The sequence below is a fragment of the Lactuca saligna genome, chromosome 2, assembly GCF_052625555.1.
Source record: "Lactuca saligna cultivar CGN05327 chromosome 2, ASM5262555v1, whole genome shotgun sequence".
Classification (NCBI taxonomy): domain Eukaryota; kingdom Viridiplantae; phylum Streptophyta; class Magnoliopsida; order Asterales; family Asteraceae; genus Lactuca; species Lactuca saligna.
This window is the reverse complement of record NC_136418.1, coordinates 160057060-160076691: the sequence shown is the minus strand read 5'-3', so window position 1 is coordinate 160076691 and position 19632 is coordinate 160057060. Positions and strand designations below refer to the sequence as shown.

Here is a 19632-nt window from a genome sequence, read left to right as displayed (position 1 = left end):
AGTATGATAAGGATTCAAGGATTATCTTATTGGTTGCTTAATGGATAATCAACTAGATAAGGATAATGACTGAAACCCTATCTCTACACCTATATAAACACCCCTAGGGTCATGAATTCGTGTATCCTTTCCCAAGAGGTCCTAGATACGAATTCTAACCTCTCACCTCTCTCTTTATACCTTCTCCACTTGCTTATGGTGTTTGTGAGCCATTAGAGGAGTGACACTTGTGACTCTAATCCTTCCAAAGTCAATACAAGGAGATTTGGGATTGTTATTGCTACATAACAATCAAGGTAACACTATAAACTTATTCTCATGTTAATATGATTATATGTATGCTAGAATTAGGGTTTATAGTCTTGGATTCAAAGCATGTACAATAGAGAAACCTAGATCCAAGCATTAGGGTTTGTATGAGCACATAGGATGTCTTATGACCAAAACCCATCAAAAACATCATAAATGGTCCATGTGGTATGAAATGACGAAAATGCCCTTCAATTAACGGAAAAAAGTTAACGGAGTTAGCAATAAGGACCAATCGTCAAAAGTTTTGAAAACACAGGGACCATCTATGAGGTTTTTAAACCACGAGGACTAAACTTCATATTTTGGGTAACCACAGGGACCATTTATGATGTTTTTTCTTCTTTTAAACCCAAAATATATTTTGTTTAAACCAAAACAACGTTTTTTAAATAGACTTTATTTTTTAAAACTCAAAATGTACTTTTATCCGGAAAAATTTTCTAAGAAAAAATGAAAATTTTGAAAATGTGTTTAGTTTAACGATTTTTCTAAAATTTTATTTTTTCCAAAATAACGAAGAACTCTTATTTTTTAGAAATTATCTCTTTTTGACAAAAAGATTCAACATACACAAAAGCGACAAATACATTGAAGAATACACTGTCCCTCAGAAAAAAAAAAAAAAACGAATCACTAAATTGAAACTAATCTTAATGATATTAACACCGTGTGTTATTTTAAATTTTACGTGTTTCTTAAAACAAATAAATCGATGAATTGAAACTAATCCGCCGAAATGAAACTAATTACCGAAACAAGCTATTCACCGCCCACTGCTTCACATAGGTAAATGATTATTTGCATAAAAGAACTAATAGTTTCTATAAACTAATTTTTTTAAAAACTATTTGCAACCGTCGCTTGGCGCGGGTAAACGACTAGTATATATATATATATATATATATATATATATATATATATATATATATATATATATATATATATGAGTAAAATACACGAATGGTCCTTATGGTTTGGGGTAATTTGCACGTTTGGTCCCTAACTTATTTTTTTGACTCAGAAGGTCCCTACTGTTTGTTATTGCTACACATTTGGTCCCTATTGTTTGTTTTTGTTACGCGTTTGGTCCCTATCTTACGTAAAAAGACAATTATTTAAATAGAGAAAAATGATAGAGTAGGTAAGATAAGGAGAGAGGATGAGATTGAGGGTGTGTTTATTTAAATAAATTAAAAAATCAAGGGAAAAATATACTTTTTATGTAAGACAGGGACCAAACGTGTAACAAAAACAAACAGTAGGGACCTTCGGAGTTAGAAAAATAAGTTAGGGACCAAACGCGCAAGTTACCCTAAACCATAGGGATCATTCGTGTAATTTACCCTATATATATATATATATATATATATATATATATATATATATATATATATATATATATATATATATATATATATATATATATATATATATATATATATATATATATATATATATATATATATATATATATATATATAACCTTGATTAATTAGGTAAGTGCCAAATGGATTGGGCATCAGATAGTCCGGCTTAAAATTCCCAAATTGCAGGCCCGATGATTAAACAATGTATTCAAATGGAGCCCAGCCCCGTTAAAAGGTGGCTAAATAAACCGGATATGTAATCTGGAGCGGACTAGTTTTTAGTTTTTTAGATCGATTATCATTTGTTACACTTGTACGTGAGAAGTTGCATTTTATTTTTCTAAAATCGGTTTAGACGTAAGATCATCTATGTTGGTGCCTGTTATTATCCTTTTAGGACGTGTTAGACAAAACTAGCTAGTAATGCTATATGATATAACTTTTAGATCCGGAGTTTTTTGTTTAAACCAAACGTTAAAAGTTTGTAGTGTCAAGCGAAACTTTTGGTTTAAAATGGAACGTTTTATCAAACGATAGAAAGTAGAAGCTCCCAAACGTTCCATGCCAAACATGTCATTAGTTACGCCATATAAACCATTACAATTAATATTATATCGATGTAAATTGTAACGTTATTTTTTGTTCAAAAGTGGTCCTCAATTCCTCAATGAGATATCAATAATTAATATACTTTTTTTTTAACATATTATATATACAAGAAAAATGGAGTTGGCTTGTAAACAGTATCCGAGAGAGTCGAGTATGTACATCGGCTAACCGCTTTATTCAGCCGATAATCAGCTTTTCATTTGATTCACCGCTTCCACCGCCTATATTCTCTAATGGTTTTGCTCCATGTAACGCTTGGCTGCTGAAGGCTTCCTCCATTTGATATTGCCACCATCATGCTTCCAATGTGTACATGCTTACATGTTTTCTCTTCCTCAGGTGACGATATGTCATCTCCACTTCATCTGTAAATCGGAAAACCACCGCAACAAACGACCGCTATAGACCGTTGCACACCATTTCCTCCATTATGCCAATAATTTGTTATTGTCATTGCTTCACATCCACAATTCTTCCAAAAGGCTTTCTAGCTCCCAACAACTTTCTTCACTTTTCTTTCAATTACAATAATTGGCATGTTTATGTCATAATTACCTCTTAGTGAATTTTGATAAGGCTTGATGATAACTGAAAAAGCCATCCGGTTTCCTTCATATGGATCTTGAACAAGTTTTTCAACTATATCATCCAAATCTTTTCGTGCAAATGCATCCTTCTCCCGAACACATAAAAAATGAAGAAAATGTTTAACAATTTGCCCAAAATCCCATGAGATGGAACTCAGTACAAACTGAAACACCGTTGTAATCACTATAATTGATCAAAATTACTCTTTCCACACCGGTTTATTTTGAGAAAGTCGCTAATGATTTCTTATATAATATTAGGATACATTTTAAATCATAAAATTACAAGAAATCGATATCTGGTTTTGGAACGTATGGAGTAATTAATAAGTTAAATCAACAAAAATTTCAAAAACTCATTATTCCAAACAGTATGACCTGATTTGATTATTCTCTTCCGTAAACATATCAAAGTATGCCCAACTGACGACATATCAACCACAGAAGATTTATCAATTCTGTGAAATTTTAATAGAAACCGAATAGGAAAAACACCTAGAAGAGATTGTTGTGAGAGTGTAAGAGACAAAAATGTAACTCCTGTCTTTCATGATATAAATGTCGATTTCTGGAAGCCAAAGAACAATCAACGCCGACGGAGGGATTGAGCAGCGACTGCGCTGTGAAGATGTGAGGCAGCAGCGTCGATCTTGACCGAAGAAGAAAACGGATTCGATGGGGGAAGGAAAGAGAGCGGCGTTTTTTTAGGCTTTAGGTTAGATGCGGTTAGGGATGGCAAAAAAGCTCGAACCCGACAAGGAAACTCGAAAACATATCATTTCAGGTCGGGTAACGGGTCATTATCGGGTTCGGGGCAGGGAGTGGGTTCTCCTCGCCCCGCCCCGCCCCGCTCCGATTTTATATATATACACACACAAATCATTTTGATGTTAATTGCACGCATTTAAATATAAAATACTTACTGTGGACAATCTTTTTAGTTTTTAAAAATATGGTGTGAATAATCATTTTTTATGTTTTGACATATTACACTAAACTTAAATCAAATAATTTTTTTAGTTATTAATAATTATTTATGTTTTGACGTATTATACAAAACTTAAATCACATAATTTTTAATATAACGTCCACTTTATTTTTTTAAAGTGATGCATCATATTTTTAATTTAAAAGGAATGCTAGAACATGTATTTCTTATATGACATCGGAGCATCCTAAAACGGAATAAAGATTTTGTTATGAATTGTTATAAACCTGATAAGATACTCGAAACCCGACGGGAAAACTCGAAACCCAATGGGACGCCCCGATAAGATACTCGAAAAATATCGGGACGAGTTTGGAAAACCATACCCCGCCCTGTTGTCATTCCTAGAAACGGTTTGAAAAGGGTAAGTCAAATCTTAACCGGATAAGAACACGCCGAATGTTTTTTTGGTTGAAGTCTTTTGAAAAATAAAATGTTGCGCCATAAAAAGTGATGCGTTAGAAAATATTTTTGTAAAAAAACAAACAACTTCTACCAAAAGTTTTCTAATGTTTTGGAAAAGAGCAAATTACACGAATGGTCCCTATAGTTTTGGATAATTTATACATTTGGTCTCTAACTTATATTTTTTTAAACTCAAAAGATCCTTACTGTTTGTTTTTGTTGTGCGTTTGGTTCCCGTATTACCTAAAAAATACTATTTTGCCTTTGATTTATTTATTTATTTAAAAAAATACACCCCCAACCTCACTTCCATATCATACCACCGTACTTTACTTATCCAACATTATTTAAATAAATTAAAAATAAGGCCAAAATAGTTTTTTTAAGTATGAAAGGGACCAAACCTGCAACAAAAACAAACTGTAGGGACCTTCTAAATTAAAAAAATAAATTAAAGACCAAACATTTAAATTACCCCAAACTATAAGGACCATTTGTGTAATTTACTCTTTGGAAAATGACAAAAAAGCGAAAATTATATCATTGACACTTTGTTATTTAATCAACGCCACATAAACAAATAATAATATTATAGGAAGGTAACTTGTAAAATGGGTGAACTCGCCAAAAAATCGAGTGATAGATTGTTTGAAATAACAAATAAAAGAAAAATAAAATTGAAAAAATGATACAATATATATATATATATATATATATATATATATATATATATATATATATATATATATATATATATATATATATATATACTCTCTAACCAACCAAGACCGATGGGTATTGCTCATGCCTATACCCACATTATGGTTGCTGCATCATCATCTTCTCTCCATAACATCTAAAGGGGATGGTGTTCATTTTTTGAAACGCAAGAAGAAAAACAGAGCAAGGAAGAAAGCAAAACAAGTGTTGAGAGGTGTTACTGGCAACGGAAACCAGAGAGGGTATTGGTGGTGTTATACCAACGTTGAGGTGCCTCCACCTCAGCAAAACGGCTTTGGCCATTGCCCAAAGTCCCAAACCAATCACTCTAAAGGTAAATACATAAAAAGTGAAAAAACACATGAGGCAAGTTTGTAAAAGAATTAGGACTAACATAAGTTTCTGTTTTTATGTCTTTTGTCTCTTCAAAAAACAAACGCTTTTTTTCACATATGTTTGAAGGCCCGCAAACAAGCCAAACATAAGCGATGAAGAAAATCTTTCTCAAAAAAACAAACACCACCCAATTCATGTCCCATTTAAGTCAAAAACAAACAAGACCTTGGTTCTTTTTCAAAGATTCAACAAATTTACAAATGCAACAAAATGAAATCTCTTGTAATTACAAAATGTTACTTGTAGCAATGTTCAACTTCAAATAAAGAAACCGGTTAACCCGACAAAGATGTAGTGGCTGCAAGGTGTGTGAGAGCACGTTTATGGTAATCCACACGCAACTTCTTGTACTTGTGAACAAAACTTGCAACATCCATCTCCTTTTCAAGTAGCTGTTTATGCAGCATTTCAGATTCTTCATCTGTCTTATTTATCAGCTCTGAAACACCCACACACACACACACACCCCATTTTCACACTAAATTAACAACACCTCAAAAATGAAAAACAAACGTACAAGAGTTTATTTACCTTGAAGCTGGTGTAACAAAGAAGCTGGGGAGTAAGATCTGAGGATTTCTGCTTTTTGTCTGTTGAGCTCATTTAGCTTCTCTTCAGCAGTTGCCAATTCAGTTGTCCTTATGATCATGCACTGGTTGCGCAATTCTGTCATACATGATTCTTTTGCCAAGTTTTCTCCTGCAAAATAAAATAAAAAATCTCACTTTTATAAAACTTTTTCCACACACATTGAATCTTTATGAGTATAAGTAGAAGCTTACTAGCAAGTTGCAGAGTTTCATTCCGGAGTTCATCTCTTAACTGTTTCATGAAGATGTTAAAATATATAAGGATGGAATATATATATAATAGGAGATAGAAGAAGTTATGAATGTGTGAAGCTTACATTATTTGGAGTTTTGACAAGGTCAAGTGAAAGCAAGAATTGTTGATAAGCCTCTTTGTCAGACAAAAGTTTCCTCAACTCATCAGCACTTTTCACCCATGAAATGACAGTTTAGTTAGAAAAGATGGTGAAAACATACTTAACAAGAAACATGAGGTGTGATGTTTAATGTCATTTGAAGTATTTATTATGCATTTATGTTGTATGGTATATTATATGCATATCCTTTTAAAATGTTTTGATGTTGGAACATGTTATATTCGTGAATAAGAATGTTACCTTTTGTCTTTTAGATAAACAATTATGGCAGCAGCCTCTGTAGGAGAAACAGGAGATAATAAATGAGGTTGAGGTTGATCTCCAGGCCTTTGCATGGTATTGATGGAATTGGGTGTTGAGGGACGAGAAGAAGAACTTGATGAGGGAGAATACCATGAGTTTGTTGAAACTTCCTGTGGCCTTGGATCAGCATCAGCTTGTTGTTCTTGAGAACCCCTGAGATAGTAAGCCCATTAGTTATATGTTAATCTAATGAATAAATTCATCCAATGTTATACAAGGTAAAGGGACTAAGCTTTAAACTAGTCGTAAACAAGAACAGTAGGTTATAAGATTGTGATGGGCAAAGGCACTTCTCGGAATTGCAATTGAAGCAAAATTAACACTTCCAAGTTCCAACTAATGAGCTTCAATTCAAAACCTTATTACAAGGCACCGATTGCGATTAGTAGCCAGATGAGAAAATCCATCTAAGATTACAACCCTAGAATATACGAGAATCGAACTATACGGAAGAATTACCAGAACTTGAACATATCGTTGATCTTCCGGTTGACTTTGAGACGTGAGATTACCAGGACTGCAAAATCGAAAACAACCCCTCAATGTTATTGAAATCATATCTCACCGCTTACTTTATAAAATCATTCTATGCCAAACGAAAAAAGGGGGGAAATATTGATTGGGGAGAAGAGAAAACGGAGATTACGTTGAATAGAAGCAAGGACGGACGGAAAATTTGCCGCCGGAGATACAGTTTTGCGATTACCTTTACCCACAAGATTTCAAATCCTCGGCGGGTCTGCGTTTCCCGGACGCGTGTGGGCCGATGATGTACCAATTCATACTACAACAATGGCATTATTCTTTATTTAGAAGAGCCAACAGTCCAACTCCAACACAACGCCTGTTTTTCTTGTTAGTTAAGGGTTGATCTTGGCATTTTAGTATATCTCATTAACTTTATAATCCAACAACACGATATAATAATCTCTCGCAAATTTAAAAACTGGGTGTTTGTTTATAGAAAAAATCACAAAATTAGCCAAATACACTAATGATTTTACAAATTTAGCCAAAAAAAATTAAAATTGCAAAATTAGCTAGTGATTTCAGACTTATCTGCGATTTTGCTTTCCATCTACAATTTTTACTATTCATCTGCGATTTTATGCAGAATTTTCTATAAAATGTTTTTTTCTTTATTTTTCATTCTTCAATACAGAAAACCTCTTTCTTTCGGGGATTTCTTTTAACGATTTTTTAAAGAAAATGGAGGATTATTTCAATAATCCCGCAAATATGGTTAGATTTTAATTATTTTTATGTTTTAATTAACATTTATTTAGTATATGTCTTTATTATTTTATTATTTATTGTATTAGTTACTGTAAAAAAATGAAATTATATTGTTTGTGATATTGTAATTTTATTGTATTTGATAGTTTTAACATTTGTTATTAATAAAATTGAAGTTTAAATACTATTTTGTTAGTGGTTGTATGAATGTACAAGTAGATACTGCGTAGAGTGTGCATCGGGTGGTTGTATATTTAGTAAAATGGTTAGAATATGCTCATTTTTTTTAAGTTATTAGTTAAATAAATTGTTAGAATAATGTTTACAATATGTTTTGGTTAGTGGTTTAAGTTGATAAATTGATATAGCATGGTTAGAATATGTTATTTGTCGTTTGTATAGTTGTTGTATAACTTGAAAAATTGTATATTCTTATCATGTAATTATTTTTATAAATTAAAAAATGGTTATATTATAGTATATGTACAATAGTCGTTTGTATATATATATATTTGTAGTATAAGTTGAAAATTTGTATATATTTGTTTTTGAAGTATAAATTTTTTTATAGTATGGTTAGAAAATTTTATAATATGTGTACAATAGTCGTATTAGTAGAAAAGATTTTATAGTATGTTTAGAAAATATTATTTTATATAATATGAAAGTTAAAAATTAGTTGTATATTTGTCGTATAACTTAGAAAATTGTTAATTTAGTTGTCGTTTTATTTGAAAAATTGTTTGTTTATATGGTTAGAAAATTTTATTTTATATAATTAGAAAGAAAAATTGTTTGTATATTTATCGTATAACTTGGAAAATTGTTTATATATTTGTCGTTTAAGTTGAAATTTTTTTATAGTATATGTATGTTATTGTTTTTTAGCGTAAATATTTAAATTATTTATTAAATATTTGTATTTGCATTGTTATTATTGTTTATGTTATTATTACACTTAATAATCATATATTTTAAATGAAATATTTGTTTAGTTGTCTAATATGTTATTGTGTTTTGTGCAACATGATTATAATAATTTCAATGTAAAAACAATTGTAAACTTAAAAGGATCCGGGTGTAATATATGAGAAATATTTGAAGTGTTAGATGGTGTTAGGCGCGGTATATTTAGAGATATCGTATTTGGTTACTTGTTGGACGTCCCTCGTTTACAAGGGGATGGATTGCTGTTCCTTCATCAAATACGGCCGGACGCTGTTTTATCTCCAAATGGAATAAAACGGTTATATTTTAGACTAGACGATACGAAAATGGTATATGGGCCGGAAGAGTTTTGTTTGATAACCGGCTTCAATTTTGGGGAGTATCCAAAAAACATCGGGAAAAAAGTGTCAGAAAAAATAGTTAGTAGTAAAAAAAAAATTGTTTATTGTGTGAGTGGCTATTTCCGAACTATACAAATAGTTCGGTGAAAATCGGTGATCTGAAAAGTTTTATTTTAAATCAATAATTCTTAGAAGTTGACGACGTCGATAAAGTTAGAGTATATTTGATATACATTTTGTGTGAAGGTTTTTTGGGAAAAGAAATAAATGATCGGGTGCCAAGAGATTGTTTTTTTTTTTTTTTTGATGTTTGGAACATGTATTTTTTGTTTACTTTGAAAGTTTTTATATTATTAATGTTAATTTATATTATAACTAAATTTTTTTGTTTTGTTAGTTTCGCTTGGGGAAACTATCTTTGAGATTTTACGTATGATGACCTTGAGGATACATGAAATAAGATAAATAAATATTTATTACTTCCTGAGCGTCCCCAAACTTTAAAAATATTCTGTCTCAGGATTTACGGCTCCAATTAGGGTATAAAAATTTACTTATATTTAAATGGTTTTATTGTTATGTTTGTAATTTTAATTTTAACTTTTATTACTATAATTGTAAAAAATATAGATATGGATACATGAGATGCTTCCGGCTGTTCGTGCATGTGGATGTGTTGAGATTAAATAGAGACATGTCTCGGATGACACAATGGAGTGGGACAAAAAAATTGAAATGGGTTGATGTGAACAAGATTTTTTCAAATATACAAGTTTATAATTTTTTTTATTATTAATAAACTTCATTATTATACTTTTATATGCATTTTTAATATGTTCATTTTTTTGGATGGACAACCACCAAGACAAAACATGTTACCGAGTGATGGTGAGATGTCATCTTGTTATTATATGTCATTTCAAGAGTATGTATATGGTGATCGGAAATCAGTTTTATCCCCAGTACGGGACCATTTTGGGAGACAACACGAATCTTCATCTAGTATGTCGACTAGTGGTCGCTCTCATGGTAGAGATAGGGGCAGTGGGAAACACAACCTAGAGGAGGTGTTGAAACGGTTACATGCACTGGAGCATCATATGTTTATGAACCGAAAACCTATAGAGGTTTTTGTTGAAGAAGTGAATAATGAAGATTTATGGAATAACATCAGTTTTGAGGAGCCTGCAGTATTCCAAACAAAATTTGATGAACGGGTTAGTTACACGCTACATTATTTATTTTATTTTATTAACATAAATGAATATTTGTGTTCATATTTTATATTTGAAAATGTAGGTTGTAGAAGATGAAGTGATGAATAAAAATAATACAATTGACAATATTTTTGGTGATATTGAAGACGACAAGGTTATTATAGATATTACATTTACGATTTTAATAATTAATTTTTAATGTGTCTTTCGTTAATAAGTATAATGTGTTATTTTTAATGTAGGAGTTGGAGGAGAGGAATGACAATGCGGGGAACAAATTTGATGATGATGTGTTTGATGTAAATGATTATAATGAAGCTAAAGAGGTTCTTATACTTACATTTATTTTAATTTTGTTTTTAGTAGATTGAAACATTTTTTTTAATTAGAGATTATTGCTTATTAAAATTAGGTGTCGGAGGAAGATGAAGTAATAATTACGGGAAACGTAGATTATTATGATGCTTATGGTGTTGATAGCAAAGAAGTTACACTCGATAAACTGAGGACTCGAAAACCATCACAATATTTGTGCCCTCCTTACACCGAGGTATTCATTTAATTTGTAAACTTATATGGTAATAATAGAATTTTATGTTTATGTGAATTATCTGAAAGATAGAGATTTAAACATTTGAACATTGTTTTTAGTTGCACACGACACTTAAGCAAAAAAGAAGATTGATATGAAATCAACAAGCCTCGTTCCTCCTCCAGCTTTTGTTGTTGTTCACGACTTCTCCGTGTTACGTCTACAACCTTACGTAGCAGGCGATGAGGTTGTCATCCAAAATTATTTATTTCATTCATATGATGTCCAACATCGCTTGTTTAATTTCGTGTTAGATAGAGATTTTTGGAGCGCTTTGTTTGGGCATACAAACAACGGATGGTTGGGGTCATCAGTAAAATAATTGTTTATTTATTATTTTAAAAGTAATTTGTTTTTTAGTCAATAACAAAAGTATCATAATTTTGTGCAACATATAACCATTTGGTATAGACTATTGATGGAGAGACGGTTTGATGGCGACCGACATACAATAATGCCTCCAATTTTTTTTGTTTTCCATGCTTTGGAAGAAGGGCAGGATTGGAGGGCATTTATGGCTGGTATTGCTACGTACCCCAACTTCATGGTGGCTTGGTGGGATGTCGATACGGTAAACTTAATTGTTTATATTGAAAATATTATCGTTATGTTTTTGTATTGTGATATAAAAAACATAATTTTATTTTCTAATCCTTATACGAGTCCTATTGCCGATTCATTCATCCCATACTCACTGGTTATTTGGGGAACTACGATTGGCGTCAATGGAAGTCCATATTTATGACAGTCTCGGTAGAGTGGCTTATGAAAAATTCAAATCTGATGGAACCTTTACCAAATTTGAATATTGGGTGACAAATTATTTAGACAAGATTAACTATTGGGCCCGGAGGAACATCCCAAGGATTCCATTGAATATGCAATTCATTTATGAAGAAAATGTTCCCCAACAATGTAGTAATTTGGGAGATTGCTGTGTTTTTGTTTGTATGTTTATGGAACAATTAGTTTCAGGTCAACCAATACGTGAATTTATTGACCCAAGGAATGCAGCTTTAGAGTTTCACCAATGGATGACAAAAATTAATTGGGGGTCGAGTCTAGGTCCTATGTAGTTGGATTATATTTTTGTATATGTAAATTAATGTTGGATTTGATTATTAGTTTATTTTTAGTTTTAACGTTACAAGTACAAACGAGTACACCATTAGTCTATTTTTAGTTTTAACGTTACAAATACAAAAGTTTAAACATAACAACAATTACAACAAATTAATGACCTACTAATAACTTCTCAATACTTACAACATAACAACGACACCAACATTTGTTTTAACGTTACAAGTACACTGTACTAAACATAACAACAAATACAACAATTTATTGACCTAACAACTTCAAAACTATCAAAACAATATTAAAAAGCTTACAACTTGTAAACAAGAACTGCCAAGAATAACACCCAACTACAAACCAACGCTATCTTTAACTTATTATTTTCTGATTGAAATAGCTTATTAGAGTTAGCTACTTTAGCTATTACCATAGATGATTGGTCCTTCTCTTCGTCAACCCAACTGATAAACCCGCATTTTAGTCCTTGTAAATTTAAACATTGATAGTAAGAATTGTTGCCATGTAAACATGAGGGTGTAAATATGAATGGCGTTATGAACATGATACCAAATATGGGCAAGCGTAAAACAATCTTCCTGGGTATTTAGCTGTACCCGAAATCCTAACGATACGTTCACCTCCGCAATTACAGTATGCCATTAGCCTTATTTTTTCTATTAAATAGGAGTTACTTTCTCAGATAAATTTCTCAGAATGACTTTACACCCATTTATAGAAGAAATTATATTACAGACAATTATGTTTGACTATGAAATGAACTTGTTTGACTGTGAATTCAAAAAGTTGAACTATGAATTGCAGACAAGTACATTGTCTTGTCTTGTCTTGTCGATCAATGATGTTTGACTATGAAATGAATTGGTTTGACTATGAATTCAAAAAGTTGAACTATGAACTGCAGACAAGTACATTGTCTTGTCTTGTCTTGTCGGTCAGTGATTTTTGACTATGAAATGAACTGGTTTGACTATGAATTTAAAAAGTTTAACTATGAAGTATAAACTGTAGAGAAACTCTAATTTCAATATAATTATAATTGGATTTATGAGATGATTGTAAAACACTTTCATAGGTTGTGAAAATGAGTACTTACACCGAAAGAAGCTTTTCTCAGCTACCAATATTCTTGCATAATCTTCAAAGAACAAATCCTAATACCTTCACAGCCATTAAGAAAACGGATACCAACCACTTTTAATTTTGTTTTATGGATTTAGGTTGCATGGTATAACATATTTTTTTATTGAGTTATATAATATTTCTTGGTAATGTATCTCATTTAATCTTTACTTATCACTAATATATGTTTGGTTTTTATGCAAATTCGTACCTTCCTTAGGTGCATGATACCATTAATATATGTGGGTTATTTACCCCTAATTGGCACTATCTGACAACAATGTACTTCACATTGGCTTCAGATGGAAACCATGAACCCCTACTCTTACCAATTGGTTTGGGGACCTTAGAGTGTGAAGAATCATGGAAATGGTTCATGATGAAGTTAAAAGAGTGTTTAGGTGAGGATACAGAGGTTGGTTTCATAAGTAACCTATGTGATAAAATAGAATTTGTTGTTCAGAGTGTCTACCCAGATTCGTATCATGGGTATTGTCCTAAAGATATAGCTAGAAATATACGAGATTCTGTCGGACATTATGATACGGAAGTCGAAACATTGTTTTGGAAGTCATGCAATGCATATAGTGTTCATGATTTTTATTTGTGTCTGGAAAGGTTGAAAAATGCATGTAGGGAACCACCTTTTTGCACCTTGCTTAGGAGTCCAATTTTCTGGCTTGACGATATAGCAATTTCAAAATGGACACGAGCATTTTTCCCAAAAGTACGTTACAATGTTAAATCGATTGATGTCCCTGAAATGTTGAAACTTATATCCACGTCCACACATGAGTTTCCTATAACAATGATAATTGAGTTAATCAATACGTCGATACAATCAACGTATGCTGAACGGGCTGAAGTGGCAGGTAACTTTATACTTATATTTACTTTTTTTCTTGTATTATTGTGTTAAAATTAACAAATATTATAGGGAGCTTGTCTCATGGGGTGACCCCTTATGTTGAGATTAAGGTTCAAAAGTGTGTCAACAAGTCTTATAATTGGGTGGCAAGACGTTTGTATGCGGATACATTTGAAGTCGATGTCAATTTTGTCACCAACAAAGTACAATTTGATTGTAGGGTATGTAGTTGTGGGAAATGGCAAAAAAACGGTATACCATGTGGCCACGCTATAGCATGTTTAAGAACCTGTACGTCTTAATCCATTCACAAAATGATTGATTATAAGTTTTCTGCTATCGTGTACCGTGTTGCATTTGGATCTGAGTCAGTAAATTCTGTACCATCACATGTGCACTGGGAAGTTCCAAATGAAAGGGTGGTTCTGTTACCTCCCTAAAAGAAGTAGTTATTCATGTACCCCATATGCATTTTATGTCCTATTATGTATTATTTATTTATGTACAACGTTGCATTTTATGTCATGTTATGTACTAGTTATGGGTTAATGTTTTGATGAATTAATTATTTGTCGTCTTATCTTAATTCATTTTTAATTGCCATTGAAGAAACAACATACATTAAAAGTAAGGGAGATTTATTAAGTACTGACAAAACACATGTACAAAAACAAGCAATGAAACTAACAAAAAACAAATAACTTAACCAACATGCATATTAAAAGTGAAGGACATTCTTTAAAAGATTCCATGCATCTGCATGGGTAAACTCTCTACCATCATATTCGAAACGGTGTAGTTCCAAAGCCACCTGTATGAGAATGTCTTCATCTATATTCGCATGTTCATTATCCAACTCGTTATAAATACGTTGAAAATGCTTGACCTTTTTTTTTTCAAATCCAGAAACTTCGCTTTCACATCTCTTCTTCTTCGATATTGAGTATGCCCCATTTGATGGTGAAACAAATGGCAGACACGAGACAAAAATGATCCAACGCGAACTTCTAGCGGACCCGTTGGAAAATCATCCTCTACAGTTACAATTCAAGCTTGAACCAAAGCGACCTCCTCTTCGTTGCTCCATCTAAGTGGTATAGGTGATTCCATAGTTGCAAGGGGAAAAATTAATGTGATACAATTAAAAAGGGTATGAACAACTATTTATAGCGACTCGTTATTTTCCCAGTGCAATGGCTTGTCAACTCAAGTAGCAGTGTATTGAGTTGTCATTCGATGCAATGGCTTGTCAACTCAAGTAGCAGTGTATTGTGTTGTCATCCCGGTGCAATGGCTTGTCAACTAGAACAGTGATCTCTTGTGTTCTCAGTTAGTACATTGCGTTCTTCAGTTAAGTTGGACTATGAATTGCAGACATAATTAGAAGATTGGACTGCAATATCGTGTATAAAATACTATAAATAGAATTGTAGTTAAAAAAAGAATTTACTAACCGATGTTACAATTATTCATATATTATTTTTGAAAATTTACTCTCTTTGTTTCACTAAATATGAGTTTAATACCATGGAGCAATGAGGAGTTCTTGGTTCTTATTGATCCATGTCTTGGCCGTCTGCAACAAGTTGTGCAATTGGGCCAATGTATGATCGGTGTTGTTCAAATGGTAAGTTAGGATGAACTGACCATAACAATTGGGTAGTGAATTCAAGACCATGTCAATGGCCAATTCCTTATCAAACTGCACGTTGAGCTTGACCAAACGCTCTATGTAGCGTTGCATTCTTTGCACATGACTAACATCCGAGTCCCCTTCCTTCATTCTACAAGCCATGAGTAACTTGACTACCTCAAACTTTTCTTGACGAGCTCGCTTATGGTACTTTTCCATAACGTCCTTGTTCATCTCAAAGGTCAAGTAGTCCTCATATTACCTCTACAGTTCTGGGGACATGGTTGTGACCATGATGCAAGCCACTTTAGTTGCATTGTTATAGTGCTTCTTATAGGCAACATATTCTTCGGGAGTAGCTTTGGTTTCATCAATCTCTTTGAGCTCCTTCTCAAGGACATACTCTTTTTCCTCAAAGTGAAGCACCATTTCAATGTTATGCATCCAATCATTATAGTTTGAGCCATCCATAACGACTTTGGAGGAAATGGAGAACAAAGAGAAGTTGTGGTTGGAGGATAATGAAGCAGAAGTGTTTCTAGTAGCAGACATCTGCAAAAGAAGATAGTTTAAGCTAGATTTCAGGATACCTCAATATAATAACCCAAAGATATAATATTAAGGTTAGGATCCAACTACGAGGATTCACAACTTAGAAATGGGATGTTGAGATGCAAGTGTAAGTTTCATAAAGGTAGGTGAATGACGATTCACCAATTCCACCATTAGACGAAATGAAATGAAGTGAAATTCCTAATTCTTTTGAGAAACATTGAAACTATTCAATGACATGTTTTAATCTCGGATTATGCTCTTCTATTTGTGACTGGGATGCCGAGGATCTCAAACAATATGTGAATCACCATGCAAATGTGCTTGGTAACCTCATTGTCTTTTTTATTTTCTATTGATGTGTCGGTGAACCACACACGCTCCATCAACAATGATAATTATGTGATACCCATGATGACTATTTATTAGTCTCTATTAGTGTGTCGGTTAACCACACACATTCCACTAACGACTTATAAAGTATAATGTGTAATTTCATGGGTTAGCATTTTATTCACATTTTTCTAAAGTAACTAGAGTTGGGATTTTGTAAAAATGATGTTCTAGTACTATATTAATAGCATTATACTTTTAATGAGATTAACTTGTCCTATCAAATCTGTTCTATTAACGACACTCCACTAATCAAAGAAGCGAAAGGTGAGAGTGGACACCCATTCAACCGCCATTTTATATGCAGTTTCCTTATACCCCCTTATAGACTAGCTACGTGAATGAGGCATACTAGCGATTCAACTGACCAATTCTTATACTGAAACATCCTAAAAATATGGTTCGAAAATTTCATTTTAAATCATTAATAAAAACCATAATTATCAACCATTTCATTCATAAACAATAATCGTTATATCAACTTAGAGTATCATCTCAAAATATGTTCTTTTTATGAGAGTAAACATCTCAGACTAAAACTTCTTGGTGTGTGCCATCCAGTCATCCCAAGCTCTTCCCTATGCTATCGGAAGTACCTGAAACCAAATTGAAAACTATAAGCATGAAGCTTAGTGAGTTCCCCATACTACCACATACCATACACGTTGACACATACTGCAAACATTGGACCTAGCTCGCTACATCGGGCCCTGTCCGGCATCAGAAAAATCCGACATCAGGCCCCTCCTGGCATCGAGCCCCGCTCAGTATACAGATCTGTTTCTACTAGGCCCCACCTACTATACACATACAAAAAATAACATATAATCATGCTAATACATAATAAACAATCACTATACTATAACTGCTAGTCTCAAGGCCCCGCCTATCTTGGGCCCCACCCCTACTCTGGTACTAATGAGATATGGAACCTCATCCACACTCAACTAAGTGATGAGATACGAGCCCCCACCCACACTCATCTCCCTACCAAACACATACCAGTATCATAAAGACAACAAGTATAACTAAGCATACATTACTGCCTCGGGTACCACCCGAAATTGAACCGTAGCTCGAAAACATACATATAAACCTTTCTCAGGCCTCGCCCGACATCAGAACAAAATCCGGAACATATAAACTGCATCGGGCTAACCCCAACACCGAATCCAAATCCAGTATACACTAACACACATAAACGGGCCGACATTGGTGTCTTAGACCCGTTCCTACTGGAGAAAACTCACCTCGTAAAGCTGATTGTAGAATCTTGTGAATAACCCCTTGCTGCTAGCTGGCAGATCCCCAGACAACTGATCTCTCGACTCCCAGAGCTATCAATACCAAACTATCACTTAGTCCAAATCAATAATCCTCCTTAGGGTAAAATGACCATTTTACCCTCTAGTCCAACTTGGTCCATATTTAAGGCTCAAAACCATAATATAAAAGACCCAACACTAGGTAGGCTTCCCAAGCCTACTAGTGGCCCAATAATGACCCAATTTGCTAAATTGGGCCCAACCCCTCTAATGGGCCTTACCCCAAGCCTAACCATCTTCTTGGCCCATATTATCTGAATTCTGATGGCCCACTAAGGCCCAAATAACCAAACTCCCCTGCATGGCCCAAACCGAGACCCAAAATTCACAAGGCCCATCTCTGATGAGTACGTTGGGCGTAGTCCTATGTACGCTAAGCGTACAAGCTAAATGACGCGTACACTGGGCGTACCTGCATGTATGCTCATCGTACTCCCCTGTTACGTCACTTTCCCATTAAGTGCTTAATAGTATAATCCAGAAGCTACAATCACAGATTCAAGTCCTTTTCAACGCCTTAATCCATAATGTCACTGACTTGGTGACTTTGCATGACCCTAGTAAGCCTAAACTCCAAAATAACATTCAACTCTCATAAAATTGATATTAACTCATGCATGAACCCAATAAGACATTCAAGATGGCAACTTTTGCCTTAGGGACTCATTTTGAACTGAAAGTGGCAACTCTAAGTCCATAAATTGGATTTGAACCATGAAGTTCTATACTTGGGACCAAAATGACTTCAAAACCACACTACACTAGATCTAATCATTATTGAGAAAATTTATGAAGTTTATACCTCCAAAGAGTCCCGAATGATGATGATATCCCAAATCTGTGAGCTTAAGCTACCCCAAGCCCTTCCTTGACAACTTCTTCTTTCCTCTTCCAAGCTTAAAACCACAAAGATGGGCTTCTTAAGATCAAGATCACACAAGAATGAAGGGATGAGACGTTCTAGGGATTTTATGAGGTTGGGGAGGCTGATAAGGGCCTAGGGTTCAAGCCTTAATGTTCTTTATATAGTGCTTTACCCTAAAATTAGGGTTTAGTGTCACTGAGCATACGTTGGGCGTACATCTCGTACGCTGGGTGTACATCTCGTACGTTGAGCGTATGTCTCCAGCACCCATGACCATTTACCCTTTCTATGTTGGGCGTACTCACCCAGTTGCCACCTTTGCATGCATGGTCTGAAATGCAAGGTTTTCCCATTCAGGGACCAATTCTGCCAGCAACTTCAAAATACTATAACTTCTTCGTTCTAAGTCTGTTTCCGATGAACGTTATATCCACGAAAAGGTGTCGAGAAACCATACGCTCCTATCTACACACCCAATCCTTAAACCTTCCGAATAAAACCTGAGACCCATAAACGACTGAATCGCTTATACACTGGGCCTCCGAGACAGCCACCAAAGTACTTTTCAAAACGGGGTGTTACATATACATATATAATATTTAACTTTTAATTATAAGATATATATAAGGTGTGTTTTAAACTTTTAAAACTTTAATGTTTATATAAAATTTAGAAAATTAAACTACTAATTTTAAATTTAAAGTAAACCAAAAATTAGATTTAATAATTATCTTTTAATTAACTTATTAAATCCTATGAGGATTATCTAATTAATTTAATCATAATCCTTAACCCTCTAGATTTCGAAATTT

The 19632-nt window shown here is 33.5% G+C and overlaps 2 protein-coding genes across 3 annotated transcripts; one reads left to right on the top strand and one right to left on the bottom strand.

Annotated features, from left to right (window-relative positions):
- Positions 1–5526: 5526 nt before the first annotated feature.
- On the bottom strand, positions 5527–7490 carry LOC145032409 (vacuolar protein-sorting-associated protein 37 homolog 1-like). Of its 2 annotated transcripts, none has more exons than XM_078981206.1 (7): positions 7340–7490; positions 7093–7150; positions 6571–6786; positions 6292–6379; positions 6167–6206; positions 5916–6083; positions 5527–5823 (listed from the first exon to the last, which is right to left on the bottom strand). In XM_078981206.1, the coding sequence occupies exons 2-7, from the start codon at positions 7104–7106 to the stop codon at positions 5660–5662; spliced, it is 690 nt and encodes a 229-aa protein (XP_078837332.1). In that variant the 5' UTR covers positions 7107–7150; positions 7340–7490; the 3' UTR covers positions 5527–5659. The 2 variants fall into 2 exon arrangements, with proteins under 2 accessions (XP_078837332.1, XP_078837331.1); XM_078981205.1 differs by having other exon boundaries at positions 7280–7489.
- Positions 7491–13464: 5974 nt separating this feature from the next.
- On the top strand, positions 13465–15143 carry LOC145030306 (uncharacterized). Its single transcript, XM_078978694.1, has 3 exons — positions 13465–14056; positions 14122–14304; positions 14959–15143. Exons 1-3 carry the CDS (start codon positions 13465–13467, stop codon positions 15141–15143), a joined length of 960 nt encoding a protein of 319 aa, XP_078834820.1.
- The last annotated feature ends 4489 nt before the right edge of the window (positions 15144–19632 follow it).

Bases quoted from the DNA above. Each gene is read 5' to 3' on its own strand.
- LOC145032409 (XM_078981206.1), bottom strand. The intron at 6,084-6,166 runs GTAAGCTTCTAC...TTTATTTTGCAG, and splicing joins TGAAACTCTGCAACTTGCTA to GAGAAAACTTGGCAAAAGAA. The intron at 5,824-5,915 runs GTAAATAAACTC...TGGGTGTTTCAG, and splicing joins TTTGTTACACCAGCTTCAAG to AGCTGATAAATAAGACAGAT.
- LOC145030306 (XM_078978694.1), top strand. From the start codon at position 13,465: ATGTACTTCACATTGGCTTCAGATGGAAACCATGAACCCCTACTCTTA. The intron at 14,057-14,121 runs GTAACTTTATAC...CAAATATTATAG, and splicing joins TGAACGGGCTGAAGTGGCAG to GGAGCTTGTCTCATGGGGTG. The intron at 14,305-14,958 runs GTATACCATGTG...TTTCAAATCCAG, and splicing joins TGGGAAATGGCAAAAAAACG to AAACTTCGCTTTCACATCTC.